Genomic DNA, 23,261 nt, shown 5'->3' with positions numbered 1-23,261 from the left:
TGCTTAAGAGAGTACAATAACATTGGGGAAGAGTAGATTTCATATCACCGCCCACTTGTCTCGCGTGTCGTCTAAAGGTAAAATGCCCAGATGGATCCATTTAAAAGAAAAAAAACTAGAAACGTTTCTCTAATGACATGGTCGTTGTCAAGACGTTACGTTCAAATGGCTCTGAGCACTATGGGACTTAACATCTGAGGTCATCAGTCCCCTAGAACTTAGAACTACTTAAACCTAACTAACCTAAGGACATCACTCACATCCATGCCCGAGGCAGGATTCGAACCTGCGAACGTAGAGGTCGCGTGGTTCCAGACTGAAGTACCTAGAACCGCTCGGCCACAGCGGCCGGCAAGACGTTACGTATTTCTTCTTTTGATACTCTACACCTTTGTTTACCTCCAGATTCTAGGCTAAGTTCCATCCTTTTACTGTCAGAATCGCTATTGAATGTTCACGGTGCTGGCGAACGTAGAACGTCACCTGAGCCTCTGCAAACGTCAGAAGGTTTCATTCAGGGCTATACACAACTGACACTCTGCACACTGAATGCAAAATTTTTCGTACGCAAGGTGCCACTGTGCTATGGCTAAACATAAATACTGCCTTTGATCCGATTAGAATGGACCCTCTCGAAATGCATGTCACCATCCTCTAACTCAGATGTATTTGATTAGCTGTATGCAGTGAAAGCCGATTGGGAGATGTGGTGGATAGAATAATCGGCGAGAACAACCAAAAGCGGGACATCGTATATGACCTTAGTGGTGCGTACAAGAGAGCTCCCGAAACTAAGAACAAGCAGATAAAGTCGTCACCTTGTTTACAATCATAAGGGATAGGTGATGCCACCAGCGCAGATGTTGACACACTATGAAAACATGACGTAATATCTTACCGATCATAAGCCGTCCATGTGCTATATAAGGCCACCACAGCAGCAACCAAGATAGGCAGCTGGTTTTGAAAAAGGCAACTGTGGTAATCTTCGGAAACTTGAGGTTTTGCCTAGAAATGACGCAGCAAGAAGTCCGAGAATATTGTACACAAGAGTGTCAATGTGATAAAATTGATTTTTCTTTCTCAGATTTTGTGATGTTTTCAGTTTGTGGCGCTTAGGATCCGCAAACCGTATGTCAGGAAACTGCAAACTATGTAAGGGCTCTCCAGGGAATACTGCATCACATCAGTGACTTGTTCATTGGGCACCACGTAAGCGCTGTTTACCGGCATGAACCAGAAACAACGGTAAAACCAATGGAAACCTTATTTAAAAGTATTTCTTATTCACGTTGACAAATGAAACGTTACGAAGTCTTTTTGCATTAGCGCTGTCGATTTCTCGTGATTCTCAGCAGCATTTGTATTTCCGCACTGACTATGCGTCCTGTTTCTAGTGGGAATCGATGTTTTCCGAAGTGGTGCACAAGCGGCCGCAGGAGGTCCGAATTGCTTGGCTACCCACGGATCCTGGTTACTAGGATCGGCACTCGGGTAGCTGCAGACCGTGCTGTGAGGTTATAACGGGTCAGAGCTGTTTGTTTCTTTCTATGCTGTGGGAAACGCTTTCATGGTTTAGGAAAACGACTAATTTTACATGTGGTTCATAGTTTTAAGTTATATGAGCGTTGTACATCATGGTATCGTCAGGAGAGCATCAGGAAAGTGTGATAGGATCACTGTTGTTCGCTACATATATTTTATTTGCTGACGGGGTGGGCAAATCTGCGGTCTTTGCTAATGATGTCCTGGTATACGGTAAGATGTCGAAGTTGAGTGACTGTAGGAAGATACAAGACGACTTAGACAAAATTTCCAGTTGGTGTGATGAATATCAGCTAGCCCTAAATGTAATGTTCTGATACTGCATTACTAGTGTCCAACTTGACAAAGTCAGGTCGTTTATATATCTGGCCATAACGTTGCAAGGCGATATGAAATGGAAAGAACATGTGAGAACTGTAGTAGGTTGGTTGGTTGGTTTTGGGGAAAGAGACCAGACAGCGAGGTCATCGGTCCCATCGGATTAGGGAAGGGAGTCGGCCGTGCCCTTCCAGAGGAACCATCCCGGCATTTGCCAGGAGCGATTCACCGTACGGTGGCTTGCGAAACATCTGTGTAGATGTAGATGTAACAGTTTAATACAAATATCGCGTGGGTACATTGCAGTTAGAAGGATGGTAAGCAACCGAGGTTGATACGTATTATAGTGCTGAATGGAGAAAGAATGGAAAGGCCAGGGCTGGCTTCAGCCCAAAGCGACACAAGTTACTTCTTGGGACCCCAATCGGAGAGGGATGTCAGAAACGCCACAACTGTAAGATTGCTTTGCGGGACTATCGCACTTGGCAACAAAAACTTACGTGGGAGGCATAGGGGGCGTAAAAGGGTTTTCCAGCAGGCCCTGGAGACGTTGAGCAGGGTAGCGGTCGTGTGATTCTGCTGCACAAGTCTGCAAGTTTCCAAGAGAATCGGAGATGGTACAACAAGGTAGACCTACGTCTGAATTATGGTTTACAACTAAGATGAAATATTGCACATGGTATTACGATACACAACTAAATAACAGCAACGAGTGGCCGACACGAAGCCCTGTAATGCAGAAACTATGTTCTCGGTAATTTCATTTGTTTATCTGCTTGGAGTAGTGTCGGTAATTTTGATAGGTAATTTTGACGTGGCCAACGTTAACAAGGCTATTATAAAGCTCACCCACTCTCAGACACCATTTTTTCTCCATTATTAATGAAAATACGTCTTGAAAGACCTGAACTGATTGTATTTGGACTAAGCAGAATATAGTTTGTAATCTACGTGATAACCTTGAACGAATAAATAGGGACACAATGAAACGCCTGACTGATATAAACTGTTTTATGACAATGCAAGGTAAGGCGTTCAGAGGACATCAAATCACACTAACCGCAGAATGGTTATTAAACTCGTAAACTCGCACAGCTCCTCAGTGAACTTGAGGAAAAGTAGAAATATCCTTGAGAACATTCTTCTGTGACTATAAGAGTGTCAAATTTAATAGAGAGTGATTTAATTGTTTTTACTGCTAACGCTTTCATAAATTAAATAAGAAAGGATACAGATGAGATCAATGCTGTCTCAATAGTATTGGACGAAACAAGTGACGTGAATAATTTCTGGCTGGTCTCCTCAATACTCTGTTACGTCACTGTTCCTGGTCAAGTCAATGAAAGATGTTAAATATCCATGACCAGTTCTGATGACAGAACAACTGTGGGTCTATGTCATTTATGCTACAAGAGGTACACGACTACGGGTGCAATGAATAACTAATCACTCACTGTAACGACCGGTGGTGATGTTTACTGGTAGTTTGAACAAATTGAATCCTAGAGCCAAAAACGTAATTCTTGTTGCAAATTTGCACACTTTTTCGCTCGCGAACTGAATTGAACGCTACTACTATCCGTGCGTAATACTAAGGAATGCAGAATTTTTTCCCCAATTTGAATGACCCTGCTACAGTTCTTTGCAAGTCAACAAGAACAATCAGGGCTCTAGATGAAAACGAAAAGAAACAGTAGCCTAAAGTATCTGTTACGATGTGGAGTTCTCCGTCTCGTTTTGCCAAACCGTATACGAATACAGCAATACATTGTCTTCACTTTCCAAGTTGGAAATAGGTGCAGATGAGAAGCAGGACGAATGTGTCTACACTGCTGCTCGTGGATATTAAATCACGATGCAAGATGTCATTTCCAGACGCATCATTGGATGTACTGTAAGCCAGAGTTACATTGGCTATTTTGTATTAAGAACCAGTAAATTCAGATAAATATTGAGAACCAAACGTGACAGATTTAAGAAACGTATGTGAAAGAGTCATTCATAGCTGACATGCGGAAGAACCACCAACTAAATGTCGTAGGTATACTGCTGCAGTCGGATTACGAAACTTCAGCGGAATTTTCGACACAGTGATGGGGAGGTTACAAGATAGTTTCAGTAACTTGGAGTCTCTGTTATTTTTTAAACTTTTAAATGAACGTAATTTTGGCGAATTCTGTGTTTTCCTGAGTTTGCCAAAAGTCTGCCATGGGTCATATTTTTAGATTTCCCGCTTAATAACACAACTGGTGATTACGCATGTGACATAGAAATGTAGGTGATTTTACTACATCAAAAGGACTCCTAACAGCGTTTTGTGGATTTGTAAAACTGTGTGAACTATTCCTGTAACGATTGTCTCGGTTGAGAGAAGGTTTTCAGCCATAAAAAGAATAAAGAACTATGCACGCAATTCACGAACTCAAGAACGGCTTGCAAACTTTGCTCTATTATTACTGGAAAAGTGTCTCCTGTGGTGGTAGATGAGGTCTGAATCTGAATTTTATGTTGTAGTTACCAACGAATTCGCTAAAAAGGAGAGAAGAACCTAGCTCATTATGTATCAGCTAGTTACACATACAAAAACGACAATTTCTTCTTTTGTAACTGCTACTGCATCATATATAACAGAAAAACCTCATTAAATTTGGAGGCTAATACCGCTGTAATATGACAAACACACTCCAAATCTGTGGTTCAAAAAACATGCGAAATTGTATTGTCTGTGAGATTTTGTTTGTTTTGTCGTGAAACTAAATCTGAAGATAGGTTAAATTTCTCATTCCCTAGTGGCGCAAATATTATACAAAAATAAATGGTAAATTTGCTGTACTGGATACCGCTACAAAGCTGTTAGGCACTTTTATGAGTTTTTATTATTTCATTCATACACTTTTCAAAAATACACAACAACAAAGCTTCATCCTCATCAGTTTTCACCTGATCATCTTTAAAGAGTTATGTGGAGAGGAGTGATTTCTTATTAACAATCATGGAATAAACTTGTCTTTATTACATGGGAACGTTATCTCGGACGAAGCCTACATCTTTGGAAGAGAAATAAATTTACAATGAAATCTTTTAAAACCACCTTTTGTAACTGTTTAGTAAAACTCACCTTGACAAGTGATCCTTGGAAGGCACTGAAAACAATGATGCTGAAGATTAAGCAGGAAGCAGCGAACATCCGACTGGATACTCTTTGCAGGGATGGCAGCGACGAATAAGGCAGTGTCACGAACAACTTGAGCACTTGTCTCATAGAGTCCGAGAACCTGGGACCCCGTCTCTCGCTACTCGCGTAAATCTTTCTGAAGACGTGCCAACAGAGTGATGATGCAAAGTAAGAACTGAGTATGGTCGCCCATGCCTGCGAAATACGAGTCGAAATTTAATTTTGCAAAGCATATTACTACAAAAAAACTTAAGTTCCGCTGATGCTCGTGTCTAAATTAGATGAAATCAATAAAAACTAACTTTTTATATCCATTGCCTTAAATTAATAAAATACTCGTGCATCTAATACTGAAACGGTGCACATTGTTATTAACACATTCACATTAGCTGAATCTGAACATAGTTCACATATACTGATGTACAAATGTTGGGCCGCGCGGGGTAGCAGCGCGGTCTTCGGCGCCTTGCCACCGTTCGCGCGGCTCCCCCCGTCGCAGGTTCGAGTCCTCCGTCGGGCGTGGGTGTGTATGTTGTCCTTAGCGTTAGTTAGGTTAAGTTAGATTAATTAGTGTGTAAGCTTAGGGACGGCTTACCTTAGTTATTTGGTAACATGGAAATTATCTCAACTTTCCCACAAATGGTACGCATAACCAAGAAGTGATACTATAGTTCCTGAATAAGTTATGAGAAAGACTAGAGTACTTTAGTCACAAGAATTATGTAGTATGAATATTCAAAACATGTAAACAGATAAGTCATGAAGCTGAAGGTGCACATTCGAAAATCAATAAGGAACACAACAGGATCATCTATTCGACAACAGCAATGCAATATATACCGGTACAGTGCATGTAGCTGCTAGCCCCTTCAAATGCTGGACAGTGTCGTCGAATGAGGTATGACTCAACAGTTATGTGTTACTCGCGGATTACAACTCCAAGAACGAACTGCATGAACGTCTAGAAGTTGCCGTGGTTGTAGCTAATAGCCCATTTTGTCCCTTTAATGCAGACCCTGAAATATTCTTAGGAATATAGATCATTCGGCCCAGATAGTGTGTTGGAAGTCCACAACTTTAAATATTTTGTCTTAGCCTTCTGGCATAAATCTATTTAATTCATCACCTCCAACATGCATAGTGTGATAGACAGCTCTAACCGAGATCGATGCTAAATGGTGGCAGTCAGAATGAACTTTTCGTGTGATAGTAATGTCAAACTGAATTAGTACCGGGTAGGAGAGCCAGAATCGTCTTAAACAATGACTTAAAATCATACAGATTTCAGAGCCATAGTTCAGAAAGCGATGTAACAGTTGTAATGCTTCAGTAACGAGATAAGAAATGCTGTTCCACCCACTTGGTGTAATACCTATTTCCAGTCAATAAGCTGTGCTGCTCGGAGCCAAAGGTCGAGAAACGCAGCTTGTGTTTTATGGCCGAAATGGTGTCTCCCGGTCGTGGACTTAAAACCATGTGGTCAGGCTGTAGTGAAAGCAGACATTTGCAAATGTGCAGAAGTTTCTCAAGGGCAGAGATGAGAAATGGACACGTCCTCTTGTCACGGAGCTTCAGCTCTCAACAGATGATGAGCAAGTGGGTAGTGCACAACAGTTCAGAAATTTGTTGTAAAGTAATGTGATTCGCCAGAAAAAGAAAATCATCTGGCCAGTGGGATACATGGCCACGGCCAGAGGGATGTCAGAGGAACGCTAGGAGGGAGATTGTCGTTGTTGGGGACTTAACTTCAAGGCTGCAAAATGTGCTTGACTCTGAAACTCGATAGCAGACATTTCATCTGGAGACGCTGGAGTAGGGACATAGATAGATGATGGATTTGAGATTTGGCTTCTAAATGTCAGTACCGCTAACATCGGACAGCCAGATCTGGCCACTGCTATACGACAAGCACCACCCACTGCATGCAAGTCCCAGCCGAGAAGTGCTGCCGGCAGACACGAGCTCGCATTTAGAAATACCACCAGCAACATGGCTATTGCCTGGTAGATCACTTGCACTTTAACACTCCCATCAAAGTCCACGGACCAATATAGTTTTCCTTTTAGAATCCTCCATTTAAAATCCTGGTAACGATCCTGTCTAACTTTTTCTGATTAATGAGAACATCATTATTTTATTACACTGTAAATGAAGGAAATAAGTGTCTAGCAACAGTGATTACAAACTGTTTGAAGCCATGGTCCGGTACATTATTTCCTCAAAATATATTTTATGTGGCAATCTAATTACATTCCTGCAGCTGAGACTCCCAATCTTTTTATTTATTATGACGTGCAATGTAAGATAAACGTTAATAAATATCACAGAAAAAGCCTAGTCAAATGACCTAGACCTTTCTAGTGATGCTCTGTGACTTTAATGCGCGTTCCCATCCGCACTAATACATGAGCAGACACATTCTAGAGCCTGAAGCACAATTCAGTTCTTTGTCAGGGACCTTCATCTCTTGTGCCACGAGCTTCTTCTCTACAGAAAATTTCCTCTGCTGACTAAAGAAGCTAAAATAATCCGAGTATTGAGATCAATGGTTTATTTAGTTATTTATTAATATCCGTAGGACCAAACTGAGGAGAAAATCTCCAAGGTCATGGAATGAGTCACTACATGAAATTACAACATAGAACTAATAACGGAAAAAATAAAACGTTTATGAACCCGAAAAAAGTCAAGCCGTAAGTTTAAGTAAACGTAATCAACAACACAACAAGAATCAGCTTAATTTTTCAAGGAACTCCTCGACAGGATAGAAGGACTGACCCATGAGATAACTATTCAGTTTCGATTTGAAAGCACGTGGATTACTGCTAAGATTTTTGAATTCTAGGAGTAGTTTACTGAAAATCGATGCTGCAGTATACTGCAGACCCGTCTACACAAAAGTTAAGGAAGACCGATCCAAATGCAAGTTTGAATTCTGCCGAGTATTAACTGAGTTAAAGATGCTTATTCTTGGGAATAAGATAATTTGGTTAATAAGAAATGGCAGTAAGGAATATATATATTAAGACACCAATGCCAAAATACCTAGGCTCGTCAACAGGAGTCGACAAGAGGTTCGTGAACTTACACCATTTATTGGCCGAACCGCCCGTTTCTGAGCCAAAAATATCCTTTTAGAATGGGAAGAGTTACCCCATAAGGAATACCATATGACATAAGAGAATGAAAATATGCAAAGGAGACTAATTTTCGTGTCGAACGATCCCTTATCTCAGATACTGTTCGAATAGTAAAAATGACAGCATTAAGTCTTTGAACAAGATCCTGAATGTAGGCTATCCATGACAGTTTACTATCAATCTAACCACATAGAAATCTGAACTGTGCAGTTTCACTAATCACATGGCCATTCAGTGAAATTAAAAGTCAAGTTTGGTTGAATTGTGTGTTACAAACTGTAAAAATTGAGTCTTATTGTGATTTAGCATTTGTTTATTTTATGCAAGCCCTGAACTTAGGTCATGAACTGCACTATTTGAAAGCAAGCCAATGTTGCACACAACATCGTTTACTACCAAGCTAGTGTCAACAAACAAAAATATTTTAGATTTACTAATAATACTAGCGGACATATAATACACAAACATAAGGATCAGGAGTGGCCCCAACACCCCTGTGGCCACCCCCATTTGACCATACCCCACTCGACCTCATTCTCAACATTGTGAATAATGATATTTTGTTGTCTATTGCTAAAGTAAGAGGTCAACCAATTATGAGCTACTCTTTGTATTCCATAATGGTCCAATTTCTGGAGAAATATTTTGTGACCAACACAAACGAAAACGTTAGTTCAATCAAAAATTTAGGCTATTGTTATAAACCTTTTGTTTAACCCATCCAATATTTCACAGAGAAAAGGGAATATATCATTTTAAGTTGTTAAACGACATGTAAAGCCGAAATGTACATTTGATAGTAAATCGTGTGATATAAAATGATCAATTATCCTTACATAAACAGACTCTTCAATAACTTTAGCAAAATCTGATTGCATAGAAATAGATCTAAAATTGTCTACACTATCCCTTTCTTCCCTTTTATAAAGCGGCTTTATTACTAAGTACTTTAATCTTTCAGGAAACTGACCATTCATAAAGGAAAAATTACAAATATGGCTAAATATAGGGCTAAGATGTGCAGCACAGTGCTTTGATATTCTGCTAGGCACTCAATCATATCGATGCGATTCGTTAGTCTTCAAGTATTTAATTTTTGATTCAATCTCCCCCTTGTCTGTATGAAAGAAGGAGTATTTCATACATCAATCTTGGAAAGGCATTAGCCAAGAAAGTTATACGATGCCCTGCAGAAACTAAATTTTTATATAATACCCCTAGATTCCGCATTTTGGCGGAGTTCTCAGTCAGACGATCTGGGCGCCGGATCAGCGTCAGCCGACTCCAGTCTCGGTCCAGCTCCGCGTAAGTCTGCCCGCTCACTTGGAGTGCCTCAGTGAACGGTGTCACATTCACTATGTTTTGTTTACCAACTAAGTTGTTGCCTTAAGATGATGCTAGTGTTTGCTGCTGTGGTTAGCATCCACTCCTGGGATTTCTGAACTGGCTGCTGTTGTAACAGTGTCATTCATGCGTTTTCTAAACCTAGAACTAGCCTCCAGTGTATTAGTTAGTCCTGTCTGGAATAAAGAACTGTTGGAAAACCCTGTTTTTTGAAGAGTCTCCACAACGAGTTCCCTACCAAGTCTCACCAATTGCATTTTTGTAGATGTCTGTACCAGTGTTGGCTTAGATAGAAGAAAGCAATCAAATGCATTTGCTGTGAACTGTCCTTCTGCCTTGTGCTCTGTACCGCTCGGGAGCACAGGCTGACCAGTAACCCCTTTTTCTCCCTCTCTCACCTATGTCAGGACACGACAGCAGAGAAGGAAGAATTTATGTGTCTCAGTTTGTATCGAAACGTGATATAGGTGGAGATCGTGCACTTTACACGGAACTACATCTCCATCTTTACTTAGCACTGGTCCAAAATTTTCCTTGTATGTCGGTTGCTATTTTTCTCTGGCTTCTCATTGACCCTGAGAGGTAATTTATGAATAGAACAGTAATTACCTACGTCGAGCATCATTTCCAGAGGTGACAAAGCTAGCGTTTCCACTACTTACGTAAGATGTCATGGTCATATTCGTTTTTAGTTTTTTGGTTTTTTCTAAAACAAAAATGGTCTAGTGACAAAGCGTGCATTGTGATCCAGAGAGCGCAGGATCAAATCCCGTTCAGACCACAACTTTTTCACTATGATTTTTAACCGAGAATTCACTTCTCACAGATGCTGGAGTGGCACGAAAGACACGTGGTTCGGATTCCACGTTAAATGCAAGTCTCCATTTTCTGATTAGGTAACTGGGGAAGGTTAGGGACACATAGGCAGATTCAGTGGCGTGCAGTTGAAAGACATGAAAGAGTCATACCGCGTACAGCAGACAGCATGCTCTTTTGCTCGTTTTTGTTAGCTTGGTTGTTCCGGTTAAAACCTGGCTAAAACCATAAAAACATTTTTTCTAATAACTTCATATCGATAGTTCAGTTCTTGCACGTATAATTCTGATAAAAGTTTCTAGCAGAGAAAATAAAATCATGGTTGTGTTTGATGTCGCAGCCTTGTTCCATCAATGAGGACTTGTAATATGTTGAATTGAAATGTGTCTTGCACTACTACATTTTATAACAATTTCTGTAGGCCATTCCTTATAATAATGTTTGAATGTTGTACATTTAACCACCAGTGAAACAGTTCTTTATTACCTGTAGTCGTCACAAAAATGAGAACTGTGTATTGAACGACAAAAACGAACATTTTTCTTGCAGCAGGGGCACCAAACTGAGGAAAAATTGATGCAGTCATGCACTTCGCAGTAACCACTAGTTTTATTTAGACGGAAGTGGGATGGAGTCAGAAATAATCCCAGCCGTTGTTCTGCATATTGCACAGCATACCAGGCATACTTGATCAAAGTAGTAAAGTGTGGCGAAGAAAACTGGTAATACACAAATGAATGAAGCTTAAGAATACTGTTCTGCTGATAAACTTGAAATCAGAGAGGTATCGGAAATTGTGTTGTATGGTAATTTCCTGGAAAATGCTTTCCAATATCGAAAAAATACTTTATTTACAGGTTGAACTGCACTGGTAGTTCCAGGCAGAATTCATATTATATATAGAGATTTTTCGTCGTCCTCCTCCACAAAAACAGAGGCATCGTTATATCCAGATCATTAATCCAATAAAAGCAATGACTTAGTTTCTGTATCTGATAGGAATACGTTTAGAACGAAATGTTGAAAATTATTGTTTCCCATTTTTCCAGATTTGATACGTTGATTACAAAATTTTTTGCAACTAAACTGTCGATGTTTTATTTTTGGTCCTAATTTGCCTTGCGGTTGTAGGAAACAGTAACCCACTCATACTTATCACTGGCATTATCGTATATGAATGTGTCATTGCATTCATTGATTGCACAACCGACTCCGTCCTTCTTTCACCCGGAAATGGTAAAGTGCGATGTGCACGCAGTGCTTTCAGGAAACGTGACTCATCAACGCTATAAAGAGCACATTCGGGGATAGCAGCAAGTTCGTCTTTACGTCAGCTATGAATATCTCTATAGCATTCTCTATCACTGGCAGCTGCTCTACATGCTCACGTGACGTAAACTTGGTAATTTTGCGACATCCTATTCTGTACGATTTCTTGAACATGCGTATCCAGATCGACGAAGCCTGGAAATTAGGAATACTTAGCAGTACTGCAAAAAGAAACTTAAATTTTTTTAATAGATGTTACTTGAGTTGCTAATTCGAGAGAATTGTAACTGCATACTGTAGTGTCAGAGAAACTATCAGTGAACGGTAACCTGAAACGTCGTTTACATATTACGATCGGGTCATGTCGTGTTTCCTATTAAGAAATGTACCACCGATCTCGGCAGTGTGTATGTGTCTAGTTCTACAGCCGCCTGGCGCGCTGCAAATTTGGAAATTTTGAGCTTTTTTTTTAATACCTGCAGTGCCTCTTAGCAGCTAAAAATTTGACACGGGATTTCTTTCGTTGCCTTCTTTCTGCGTAAAAAATTTAAGCGTAGGTTTTGACATGTGTTGTTTGACCATTTCCTTGTGAGAATACCTAACTACACACACACACACACACACAAACACACACACACACACACACACACAAAAACACACACACACACACGCTGTTACACTAGCAGAAGCAATTACCTAGACAGTCCTCACTAGTATGGCACTGGCAGTGAACAGGAAGGCTGGATAAAAATGTATTTCCAGAAGGGAGCTTTTCGTTAGCATTGCAGTTCCACAAGTTGGGTAGTAATTAGTCAGGCGTGCCACAGGTTCTGTGAATACTAATAGAATCACACGTGTCTGAACTCCTTATCCTACTAACAATGGTTGCCACCGCCAGAACTCGCTGTTAGCCTAGTTCACTCCAACAGCCCGTTAGGGCTTCTCGGCTCACAGGTAGGTAACTTCTCCAACCCTTGAACACCGTCTCTCGCCGCTGCTTGCGCGGGCCCTGCCAACCCACCCCCAAGACATGCTTGCTAAGTCAGTTACATCGAAACAGGCTAATAAATAATCTACCTAGCCGCTGCACGCCACTTTCATAATGCGGTTTTATTGAAGCATGTGAAATCTGTCAAAAGTATCCCATTATACCCATAATGTCATCTGCTTTTCCATTCATGACGCCACCAAATGATTCTTGTAATGTTTCACAAATTTTTTCTGTATCTTCCTTTCCGCCTTCTTTTGGGAACTTGGTGTATACTGCTCTTAGAAATCCTCTTTCTGCTTTAAATCTTATAGGTACTTGAAATAAAGATTTTCTGAGTGTCGCACAGAGTCATAGTGTAAAGAAAGAAAACTATACCAAACTATACCACAGCAGCCAAAGTTTCGGCCACGGTTAAAGTGGCCCTTTTCTTGGTCTACTGGTGTGCTCTTTAGCTGTGTGGAGTCACCTATATTTTGCGATTGCTGCTTGAGCCGTGACGACTGGCGCTAGTTATGCTCCACTTGCGTCGCTGATATCGACACTCGTATGGTCTTGTATCTCTGACTGTTCCGACTTTGGTTTTCCGGCTTTGTATGTGGCCGGAGCCATTGACCATGAACTTCGCACTTTTGAGTTCATGTGTCATATTTTGAGCGTCACGTAGGATAATGTCCTTTCATTTACCCATGAGTATGAGGGTACAGGGTGACAATTATTGACCTACATGAAGTAACATCTTCATAGCTTCTCAACGATTTGCACTTGGACCTTCAAACGGAACGGTTGGCTGCGGTGCGTGATGGGATTTAGCATGTTTAGTAAGTATAGTTCAAGGACGAAACCCACTATCATTTGGATGAGTTGACAATAAGCAAAACTGGCGCACTTGGGGACTGAGAATCCGTATTTCGCTATCAAGACCTCTTCGCCATCAACGGGTGACTGTGGTGAGCAGTGTCCAGTCACGGAGTGACTACCGAACGGTACGTGAAGGTTGTGGAAGATGATTTCATCCTCATTAACTGAAGTGACCCTAATTTTGACAAGATGTGGTTCGTGCAAGACGAAGCTCGCCCCATCGAAGCAGGAGTGTTTCATGTCCCGGAGAAACGCTTTGGGGACCGCATTTTGGCTCCAGGGTATCCAGAGGCCACTGGCATGGGCCTCGATTGGCCGCCATATTCTCCGGATCTGAACACATGCGACTCATTTTTGTGGGGCTATATTATAAACAGCGTGTACAGCAATAACCCCAACACCATTTCTGAGCTGAAAACAGCCAGTCTGGGGGTCATCGATGGCATCGATGTTCCGACACATCAGCGGGTCATGCAGAAATTCGCTATTCGTCTGCGCCACATCATCGCCAATGATGGCAGACATATCGAACATGTCATAACGTAAATTAGAGTATCTGTAGTGACATTTACATGTTGAATAAAGTGTGTACACATCCTAGTTTGCAAGTAATTTACGGTTTTGTATATAGTGCAATTATCACCCTGTATCTTACTTTAAAATTTTGACTGATTAATATTACTACTTCCGCTGACGCTTTAGTATCTTAAGAAGCCACGGTATAAGATCCAATTTCTACAAGGAACTTACATCGTTTCAATTTCATCTTGACTCAGTTACGAAGACAACCGCCAAAATTATAGATCAGTACAATTAATATCGCTTCCCTACAGAATTTTGAACATTTTCTGAGTTCGAATATAGTAAACTGCCTTGAGCCGGGAAAATTACTTACCACAAGTCGACACCAGTTTTTAAATCATCGCTCGTGCGAAAATCACTGATCCTTTCTCACATGATATGCTGCAAACTATGGATGAAGCGTAACAGGCAGGTTCCATATCCCTATATTTCAGAAAAGCATTTGACATGGTACCCAGCTGCAGATTGTTAAGCAAGGGAAGATTACACGGATTAATAAACACGAGTGGTTTCAAGAATTTTTAAGTTTTTTTTTTTTGGTCATCAGTCTACTGACTGGTTTGATGCGGCCCGCCACGAATTCCTTTCCTGTGCTAACCTCTTCATCTCAGAGTAGAACTTGCAACGTACGTCCTCAATTATTTGCTTGACGTATTCCAATCTCTGTCTTCCTCGACAGTTTTTGCCCTCTACAGCTCCCTCTAGTACCATGGAAGTCATTCCCTCATGTCTTAGCAGATGTCCTATCATCCTGTCCCTTCTCCTTGTCAGTGTTTTCCACATATTCCTTTCCTCTCCGATTCTGCGTAGAACCTCCTCATTCTTTACCTTATCAGTCCACCTAATTTTCAACATTCGTCTATAGCATTACATCTCAAGTGCTTCGATTCTCTTCTGTTCCGATTTTCCCACAGTCCACGTTTCACTACCATACAATGCTGTACTCCAGACGTACATCCTCAGAAATTTCTTCCTCAAATTAAGGCCGGTATTTGATATTAGTAGACTTTTCTTGGCCAGAAATGCCTTTTTTGCCATAGCGAGTCTGCTTTTGATATCATCCTTGCTCCGTCCGTCATTGGTTATTTTACTGCCTAGGTAGCAGAATTCCTTAACTTCATTGACTTCGTGACCATCAATCCTGATGTTAAGTTTCTCGCTGTTCTCATTTCTACTACTTCTCATTACCTTCGTCTTTCTCCAATTTACTCTCAGACCATACTGTGTACTCAATAGACTGTTCATTCCGTTCAGCAGATCATTTAATTCTTCTTCACTTTCACTCAGGATAGCAATGTCATCAGCGATTCGTATCATTGATATCCTTTCACCTTGTATTTTAATTCCACTCCTGAACTTTTCTTTTATTTCCATCATTGCTTCCTCAACGTACAGATTGAAGAGTAGGGGCGAAAGGCTACAGCCTTGTCTTACACCCTTCTTAATACGAGCACTTCGTTCTTGATCGTCCACTCTTATTATTCCCTCTTGGTTGTTGTACATATTGTATATGACCCGTCTCTCCCTATAGCTTACCCCTATTTTTTTCAGAATCTCGAACAGCTTGCACCATTTTATATTGTCGAACGCTTTTTCCAGGTCGACAAATCCTATGAAAGTGTCTTGATTTTTCTTTAGCCTTGCTTCCATTATTAGCCGTAACGTCAGAATTGCCTCTCTCGTCCCTTTACTTTTCCTAAAGCCAAACTGATCGTCACCTAGCGCTTTCTCAATTTTCTTTTCCATTCTTCTGTATATTATTCTTGTAAGCAGCTTCGATGCATGAGCTGTTAAGCTGATTGTGCGATAATTCTCGCACTTGTCAGCTCTTGCCGTCCTCGGAATTGTGTGGATGATGCTTTTCCGAAAGTCAGATGGTATATCGCCAGACTCATATATTCTACACACCAACGTGAATAGTCGTTTTGTTGCCACTTCCCCCAATGATTTTAGAAATTCTGATGGAATGTTATCTATCCCTTCTGCCTTATTTGACCGTAAGTCCTCCAAAGCTCTTTTAAATTCCGATTCTAATACTGGATCCCCTATCTCTTCTAAATCGACTCCTGTTTCTTCTTCTATCACATCAGACAAATCTTCACCCTCATAGAGGCTTTCAATGTATTCTTTCCACCTATATGCTCTCTCCTCTGCACTTAACAGTGGAATTCCCGTTGCACTCTTAATGTTACCACCGTTGCTTTTAATGTCACCAAAGGTTGTTTTGACTTTCCTGTATGCTGAGTGTGTCCTACCAACAATCATATCTTTTTCGATGTCTTCACATTTTTCCTGCAGCCATTTCGTCTTAGCTTCCCTGCACTTCCTATTTATTTCATTCCTCAGCGACTTGTATTCTTGTATTCCTGATTTTCCCGGAACATGTTTGTACTTCCTCCTTTCATCAATCAACTGAAGTATTTCTTCTGTTACCCACGGTTTCTTCGCAGTTACCTTCTTTGTACCTATGTTTTCCTTCCCAACTTCTGTGATGGCCCTTTTTAGAGATGTCCATTCCTCTTCAACTGTACTGCCTACTGCGCTATTCCTTATTGCTGTATCTATAGCGTTAGAGAACTTTAAACGTATCTCGTCATTCCTTAGTACTTCCGCATCCCACTTCTTTGCGTATTGATTCTTCCTGACTAATGTCTTGAACTTCAGCCTACTCTTCATCACTACTATTTTTAAGTAACCGAAACCAATGCGTTGTCCTCGACGAGGAGTGTTCATGAGAAGTTCCCCAGAAATGTGTGGTAGGACCGCTCTGATTTTCTGTATACGTAAACGATCTGGCGAACAGAGCCAGTAGCAAATTGCGGCAGTTTGCTGATGATGCTGTGGCGTCCGCGAAGGTGTCGTTGTTGTGTTATGGTATAAGGATATGTCACACAAAATTTATAGTTGGTGTGATGAATGGCAGCTAGCTCTAAGAGTAGTTATGTGTGAGTTAATGCATATGAGTAGGAGAAACAAATCTGTCATGTAATAGTGTGCAGTTCGATACAGTCGTGTCGATTAAATACCTGGGCGTAACGTTGCAAAGCGATATTAAATGAAGCCAGCATGTCAGAATTATAAGAGGGATGGCGAATAATCGACTTTATAGGGAGCATTTTAAGAGAGTGTGGTTCATCTGAAACGGACACCAGTACTCCACGACTGTTTGGGATCCACGCACGGTCGGATTAAAGGAAGACATCGAAGTAGTTGAGAGAGGGTTAAAATGGCTCTGAGCACTAAGGGACTTATCTTCTGAGGACATCAGTTCCCTAGAACTTAGAACTACTTGAATCTAACTAAATTAAGGCTATAACACACATCCATGCTCGAGGCAGGATTCGAACCTGGGACCGTAGAAGTCGCGCGGTTACAGACTGTAGAGCCTAGAACCGCTCGGCCACACCGGCCGGCAGTTGAGAGAGGGCCTGTTGCATCTGTTAACGGTAGGTTCTAACAAGACGCACTTGCTACGGAGATGCTTCGGAATTCAAATGCAATCCCTGGTGGGAAGGAAAAGTTCTTTTTGAAAAATATTGTTGAGAATCTTTAGAGAACCGACATTTCGATCTGGCTGCAGAACGATTGTATAACGACCAAAGTACATTTCACTTATTGGCCACGAAGATAAGAGAAACTGGGGTTCGTATGGTGGCATATAGGCAGTCGTTTTTCCCTCACTCTAATTGGGTGTTGGATAGGGAACGAAATGACTAGCTATGGTGCAAGATACCTTCCACCACGCATCGTACCGTGGCTTTGGGTTTACGTACAATGACGTGGCAAAGTTCATGCGATATCGCTTTCTGTTCGGCGTAATGAAGCAACTCGACGTGGTACGGACTCAGGAAGTTGCTGGAACTCTCCCGCAGAACTATTGAGCTATGCTACTTCTATATCCGTCCATGAGTGAGAAAATTTTACTGGTGTAGGATTTTGTGCAGGGCTTAACCTCCCAATTAAGTCCCATAAATATTCGATGGAATTCATGTCAGATTATCTGGGTGGCCATATCATTCGCTCGAATTGACCAGGATGTTCTTCAAAATAGTCGTGAACAATTGCGGCCTGGTGACACTGCGCATTGCCATCCATGGTCTCCAGCTAGTCGCACATACCCATTTCCAATCAGTGATCGCTACAGTTTGACCATGTAAACACAGACTACACCATTATACAGCCAGTACCAAGTTACACAGTGCATTGTCGACAACTTGGGTCTATGGCTTTGTGGGTTCTGCACCACACTCGACCCTACCATCAGCTCTTAGCAAATAAAATCGGGACTCATGTTTCCAGACCACAGTTTTCTTAGGGTCCAACCGATACGTGCACGAACCAAGGAGAGGCTCTGAAGGCAATGTCGTGCTGCTAGCAAAGGTACTCGCGTCCATCGTCTGCCTCCATAGCTCATTAACGCCAAATTCTGCCGCACTATTCTAATTTACATGTCCCACAATGATTTCTACGTTTATTTCACGTAGTGTCGCTTCTTTTTTTTAGCACTGATGACTCTACACAAACGCCGCTTTCTCGACTTTAAGTAAATGCTGTCGGCCAATGCGTTGTCCATGGTGGGAATTTAATGCCTGAAATTTGGTATTCTCGGCGCACACTTGACACTTTGGATTTCGGAATGTTGGATTCCATAACTATTTCCGAACGGTAGCATCACGTGCGTTTAAGTCCAACTACCAATCCGGATTCAGAGTCTGTTAATTGCCTTATTGCGACCATAGTCACGTGAGTCACGTGATTACAAGTGACAGCTCCGCCAATACTCTGCCCTTTTAAATGTGTTTACGCGAAGCTACCGCCGTCTGTATATGAGCATGACTTTTGTAAACTCACAGGATGAATATGAATTTTCTGTCATCTAGTGTTCCTCTTACGTACATCCAACGTCACGCTCTTAATACGATATTTTATAAAAAAACCATTGTCCTATTTCCGGTCGCCATTGTCGTTAGTACTCCGCGGCTTTATTTGGAGGGCTGCCAGTGTGTGAGATTTCCCCCAGCAGCGTCCACGGTGCTGAGCAGGGTAACAATTGTTGTGTAGCAGCCATCCTTTTCCTTTCAAGCTGGCAGAATTTTCCGTCCGGTTTTAATCCCTCTGCCTTTGAAGATCCGCAAGGCAGTGGTTGAGGTGTCGCTCCGTCAGGTGCTCTGTGCTGAAGATAATCTCCCATGAGTTGAACGAGGGGATTGGACTTATGAGAAGTAGTTGATCAAAACACCTCAATTCAGACATCTCGTTTTCCTCGCCTGACGACATTTTAATTTATATTAATAAAGTAAATCACAAAATTAATTACTTTTCATATACAGTGCATAGACAATATGTAATTTCAGATTTGTGATACTAGACCAAATGATTGAATTTGATTTGCTTGGTGGCAAGACTCCATGATATTTTTGTCTGGGTTGTTATAAGACATCTTTAGATTTTTCACATTTTAGCACAATAAAACATGAATGCAGTACAGGATCTTCCATTTTCGTTATGGAGCAATGAATCGTACTGTGATGTGGAGTGCCAGTGTATACTGAACACGATCACCTGAGCTCCGCCAAGCAGCCTTAAACTTCTTGCCTTTATTGGCGGGACGTTATATTTGAACAAGAGGCACAAAGACAGTATGTTGCCCGTGGTCTCCTGACGTGTCTCGCTCGTTGAAATAATCTGCACATGTGCTGCTGACATACTCAGCCGACATTACTCGCCAGTCACTACCATTGATTAACTCTGACATAGACTCAGAGTAGCTTGGAGTGAAGAACACAAACTCAGTTCGACACGATGCCCAGCGAGGATAAATCAATTGTTGCTGCTAATATGTGCTTAAATTCGCTCCCTCTGTGTTCCCAAATAAGATGCAAGTTTAACATTCCAACATGAAACTGGAGTCGGAGGAAAGCGGGTACTTCGTGCCCACCTTTTGACACTATTGTAACTAGTCAGTTAGTTAATATTTTGAAATTTTGAAAAGAAGTATTTATTGTTCTTAAGGATTCCATCTATCAAAATCCATAAACATTTTAAAGTTCTCAGTTAAAATTAATCGAAGTGGCAGAAGTCACAATGATTCTTATTCAGTGTTTTGAAGTTCAGGATCTTACACAAAGCTATATGGTTTGATAAGAAGTTAACAGTTTACGAATTTTGCGTTTTTAAGTTGTTAGAGTTTTCATAATGAATGTTACACGTTATTGAAAGATTATTGACAATGCTAACAGTGTGCTACACGATAGGGTTGTTTCCCAGGCCTTACTAACACATCATTTCTTAATATAAATCAACAATAATTAACGAATTTTCCTTTTTTATGTTTTTTAAGGTGGGCATAAGGTACCCTCACTCCGTCTTGGAAAATGCGTTAGTGTCGCTAGGGTTCATTATGTATGCACACAGTCAATGCTTCCGACCGTTACAACGTGTATTTAAAGCAAACGTTATTTGTATCCTCGTTGTGGTGTTACTTGTTCATAGGATTTGTCGACCTGGAAAAAGCGGTAAATGGTGCAAGATGTTCGAAATTCTGATAAAAATAGGGGTAAGCTATAGAGAGACACGGGTAATACGCAATATGTACATGAACCAAAAGGGAATAATAAGAGTGGACGACCAACAACGAAAGGCTCCGATTAAGAAAAGGTGTAAGACAGTGATGTAGTCTTTCAATCTCCACATCGCAGAAGCAGCGATCGAAGAAGAGAGGTTGAGGAGTTGAGTTAAAATTCAAGGTGAAAAGGTACCAATATTACGATTCGCTGATGACATTGCTATCCTGAGTGCAAGTGTAGAAGAATTATGTGATCTGTTGAATGGAATGAATAGTCTAATGAGTATGGATTGAGAGTAAATCGAAAAAAGACGAAAGTAATGAAAAGTAGCAGAAATGAGAACAGCGAGAAACTTAACATCAGGACTGATGGTCACGAAGTAGTTGAGGTTAAGGAGTTCTGCTACCTAGGCATCAAAATAACCAATGACGGATGGAGCAAGGAGGATATAAAAAGCAGACTAGCAATGGCAAAAAGGGCATTCCTGGCCACGGAAGTGTACTAGCATGAAACATAGGCCTTAATTTGAGAAGGAAATTTCTGAGAATATACGTTTGGAGCACAGCATTGTATGATAGTGAAACATAGTCTATGGGAAACCCGGAAGAGAAGAGAATCGTTTGAGATTTGGTGCTACAGACGAATGTTGAAAATTAGGTGAACTTTGAAGTTAAGGAGTGAGAAGGTTCTGCGCAGAATGGGAGAGGAAAGGAATACCTGGAAAACTCTGATAGGGAGAAGGGACAGGATGATAGGACATTCCTAAGACGTCAGGGACGGACTTCCATGGTACTAGAGGGAGCTGTGGAGGGCAAAAACTGTCGAGAAAGACAGAGATTGGAATACATCCAGCAGATAAGTGAGGACGTAGGTTTTAAGGGCTACTTTGAGGTGAAGAGATTGGTACAAGAGAGAAATTCATGGTGGGCCGCTTCAAACCAGTCGAAAGACTGAGAACTAAGAAAAAGAGAAAGTACGGAGGTGCTACTACCGCCAGTCCCCTGTGACTGACGCGACATATGATGTCATCTTTCAGATATAAAAACACGCCTACCAACTTTCGTTTATGTCACAAAACTCCTTCTTGGTGTTAGGATTTTTCCAGGCACTGTGTACACAAATCACATGGAACTGTGGCACATTTCAAGGCAATGTCAAAATATTATCTGTGTTTCATTGTATTTATGTAACATGTTGGCCAAAGCAAGACCGTTATGATGCCCATTCCTATCTCTTCACGAGCCTGTGCTATCATCATATACTCGTAGCTGGAATGGGAACAAACCACCAAAGGGCAGCGTTTTTCCAACACTGAATTCACAGATTGAGAACTGCTGGAAGACCAAATCGCACTGCGAAACTTATTATCCTGAAGGGTTGTACAAACGCGATTAGACAATTGTTACATATGAGGTCCTTATCGAGGTCGCATTTCTTCTGGAGCATAGTAGAAAGGCAACTGAAACACGTTCGCGCGGAGGCTCAACCTTTTCTGCCACCCGGTGGCACAGTTTGACAGAGATAAAAATAAGGTTTTTCACATGACGCTGTATCATAAAGATCAAAAAAATTCAATACTTTGCAACTGAATTCATTTGTGTGCACCAAACATATTTCGTCTATTGATGCCAGGTAGGTACTCATTGTAAGTCCGACTCACGCACGCATTTGCTGTCCTGTATTTGATAAATGCACATAGCACAGGTTTCTTCCATTTGATATGACATATTTAAACATTTCTTAGCACATAACATGTACTGTAGCGTTCTATACATGTCCTCTGTCACATGCTTTAGGGCTAGTCCAGATTTGGGTTACGTCATTGTCTCACAAGTTACTGCGCCTTGTTTTGTGGGCAGGTCAAGAGTACAATATTGTGTTAAAGTTCTGCTTAGGTACTACAAATTTCCCCATCATCCTCTACTCGGCATTCTTACTACAAATTTCCCCATCATCCTCTACTCGGCATTCTAAAATGACTAGAAAATCTGAGTAATACTTGTTCACAGTTGAAATGATATATCCTTACACGAGGCAGTCTGAACGTGATCGGTGTAATAGTGCGACGAAGTGTTGACAAGTGTATGTGGTCACTGACCTCGACCGTGAAGACTCGGAGTGCCGTCTTGTAGAAGGGCAGCAGCGGCGCTCGTGGCACCACCACGCAGACGCGGCTGCGGCTCACCACTGGCATCAGAAAGACGGCGTCGGTGGTGCCCATGTGGACCAGCATGCGCGGGTTCATGGCGGCGTCAGCAGCACCGGACAGCACGTCCGCCAGAGCGCCGGTGGCGCCGCCACCGGGCAAAGCCACGCCGTGCTCCGGCAGGTTGTGAGGCAGCCGAACCTGCGGGCAGCAGAGGTGAGCGAACTCACTCAGTTATTGGAAGAAACACTGAAGAAAATGGTGCACCTGACTAATGTGTAGGGCCCCCTCTAGCGAGCATAAGTGGCGCTACACGACATGGCATGGACTCCACTTATGTCTGAAGTCTCTGTTGGTCCGCCATGGACAGGGGACATTGACTGGTCAAGCAATTGCCTATGCCAATAAAATTCACCAACAGCCGTGTAACTTAAGATATTACTTTGTTTTATCGTGAAGGCTATCAGTTTCAGCAGTCATTATTCTAGGCGTATGGGACCTGAAGATGGCA

General features: G+C 41.5%; 1 protein-coding gene across 1 annotated transcript in view; it reads right to left on the bottom strand.

Moving 5' to 3' along the window:
* The window catches only part of LOC126095539 (uncharacterized), a 114,326-nt gene that overhangs the window by 60,882 nt on the left and 30,183 nt on the right, over positions 1 to 23,261 (bottom strand). The window contains exons 2-3 of the mRNA XM_049910320.1: positions 22,703 to 22,951; positions 4,982 to 5,233 (exon numbers count right to left, since the gene is read on the bottom strand). Coding sequence (XP_049766277.1) covers positions 4,982 to 5,233; positions 22,703 to 22,951 — 501 coding nt within the window. The remainder of the gene's footprint in view (positions 1 to 4,981; positions 5,234 to 22,702; positions 22,952 to 23,261) is intronic.

This window comes from Schistocerca cancellata, chromosome 8, assembly GCF_023864275.1.
Source record: "Schistocerca cancellata isolate TAMUIC-IGC-003103 chromosome 8, iqSchCanc2.1, whole genome shotgun sequence".
NCBI lineage: Eukaryota > Metazoa > Arthropoda > Insecta > Orthoptera > Acrididae > Schistocerca > Schistocerca cancellata.
The sequence above is the reverse complement of the archived record's forward strand: the minus strand, read 5'-3'. Positions and strand labels throughout refer to the sequence as shown.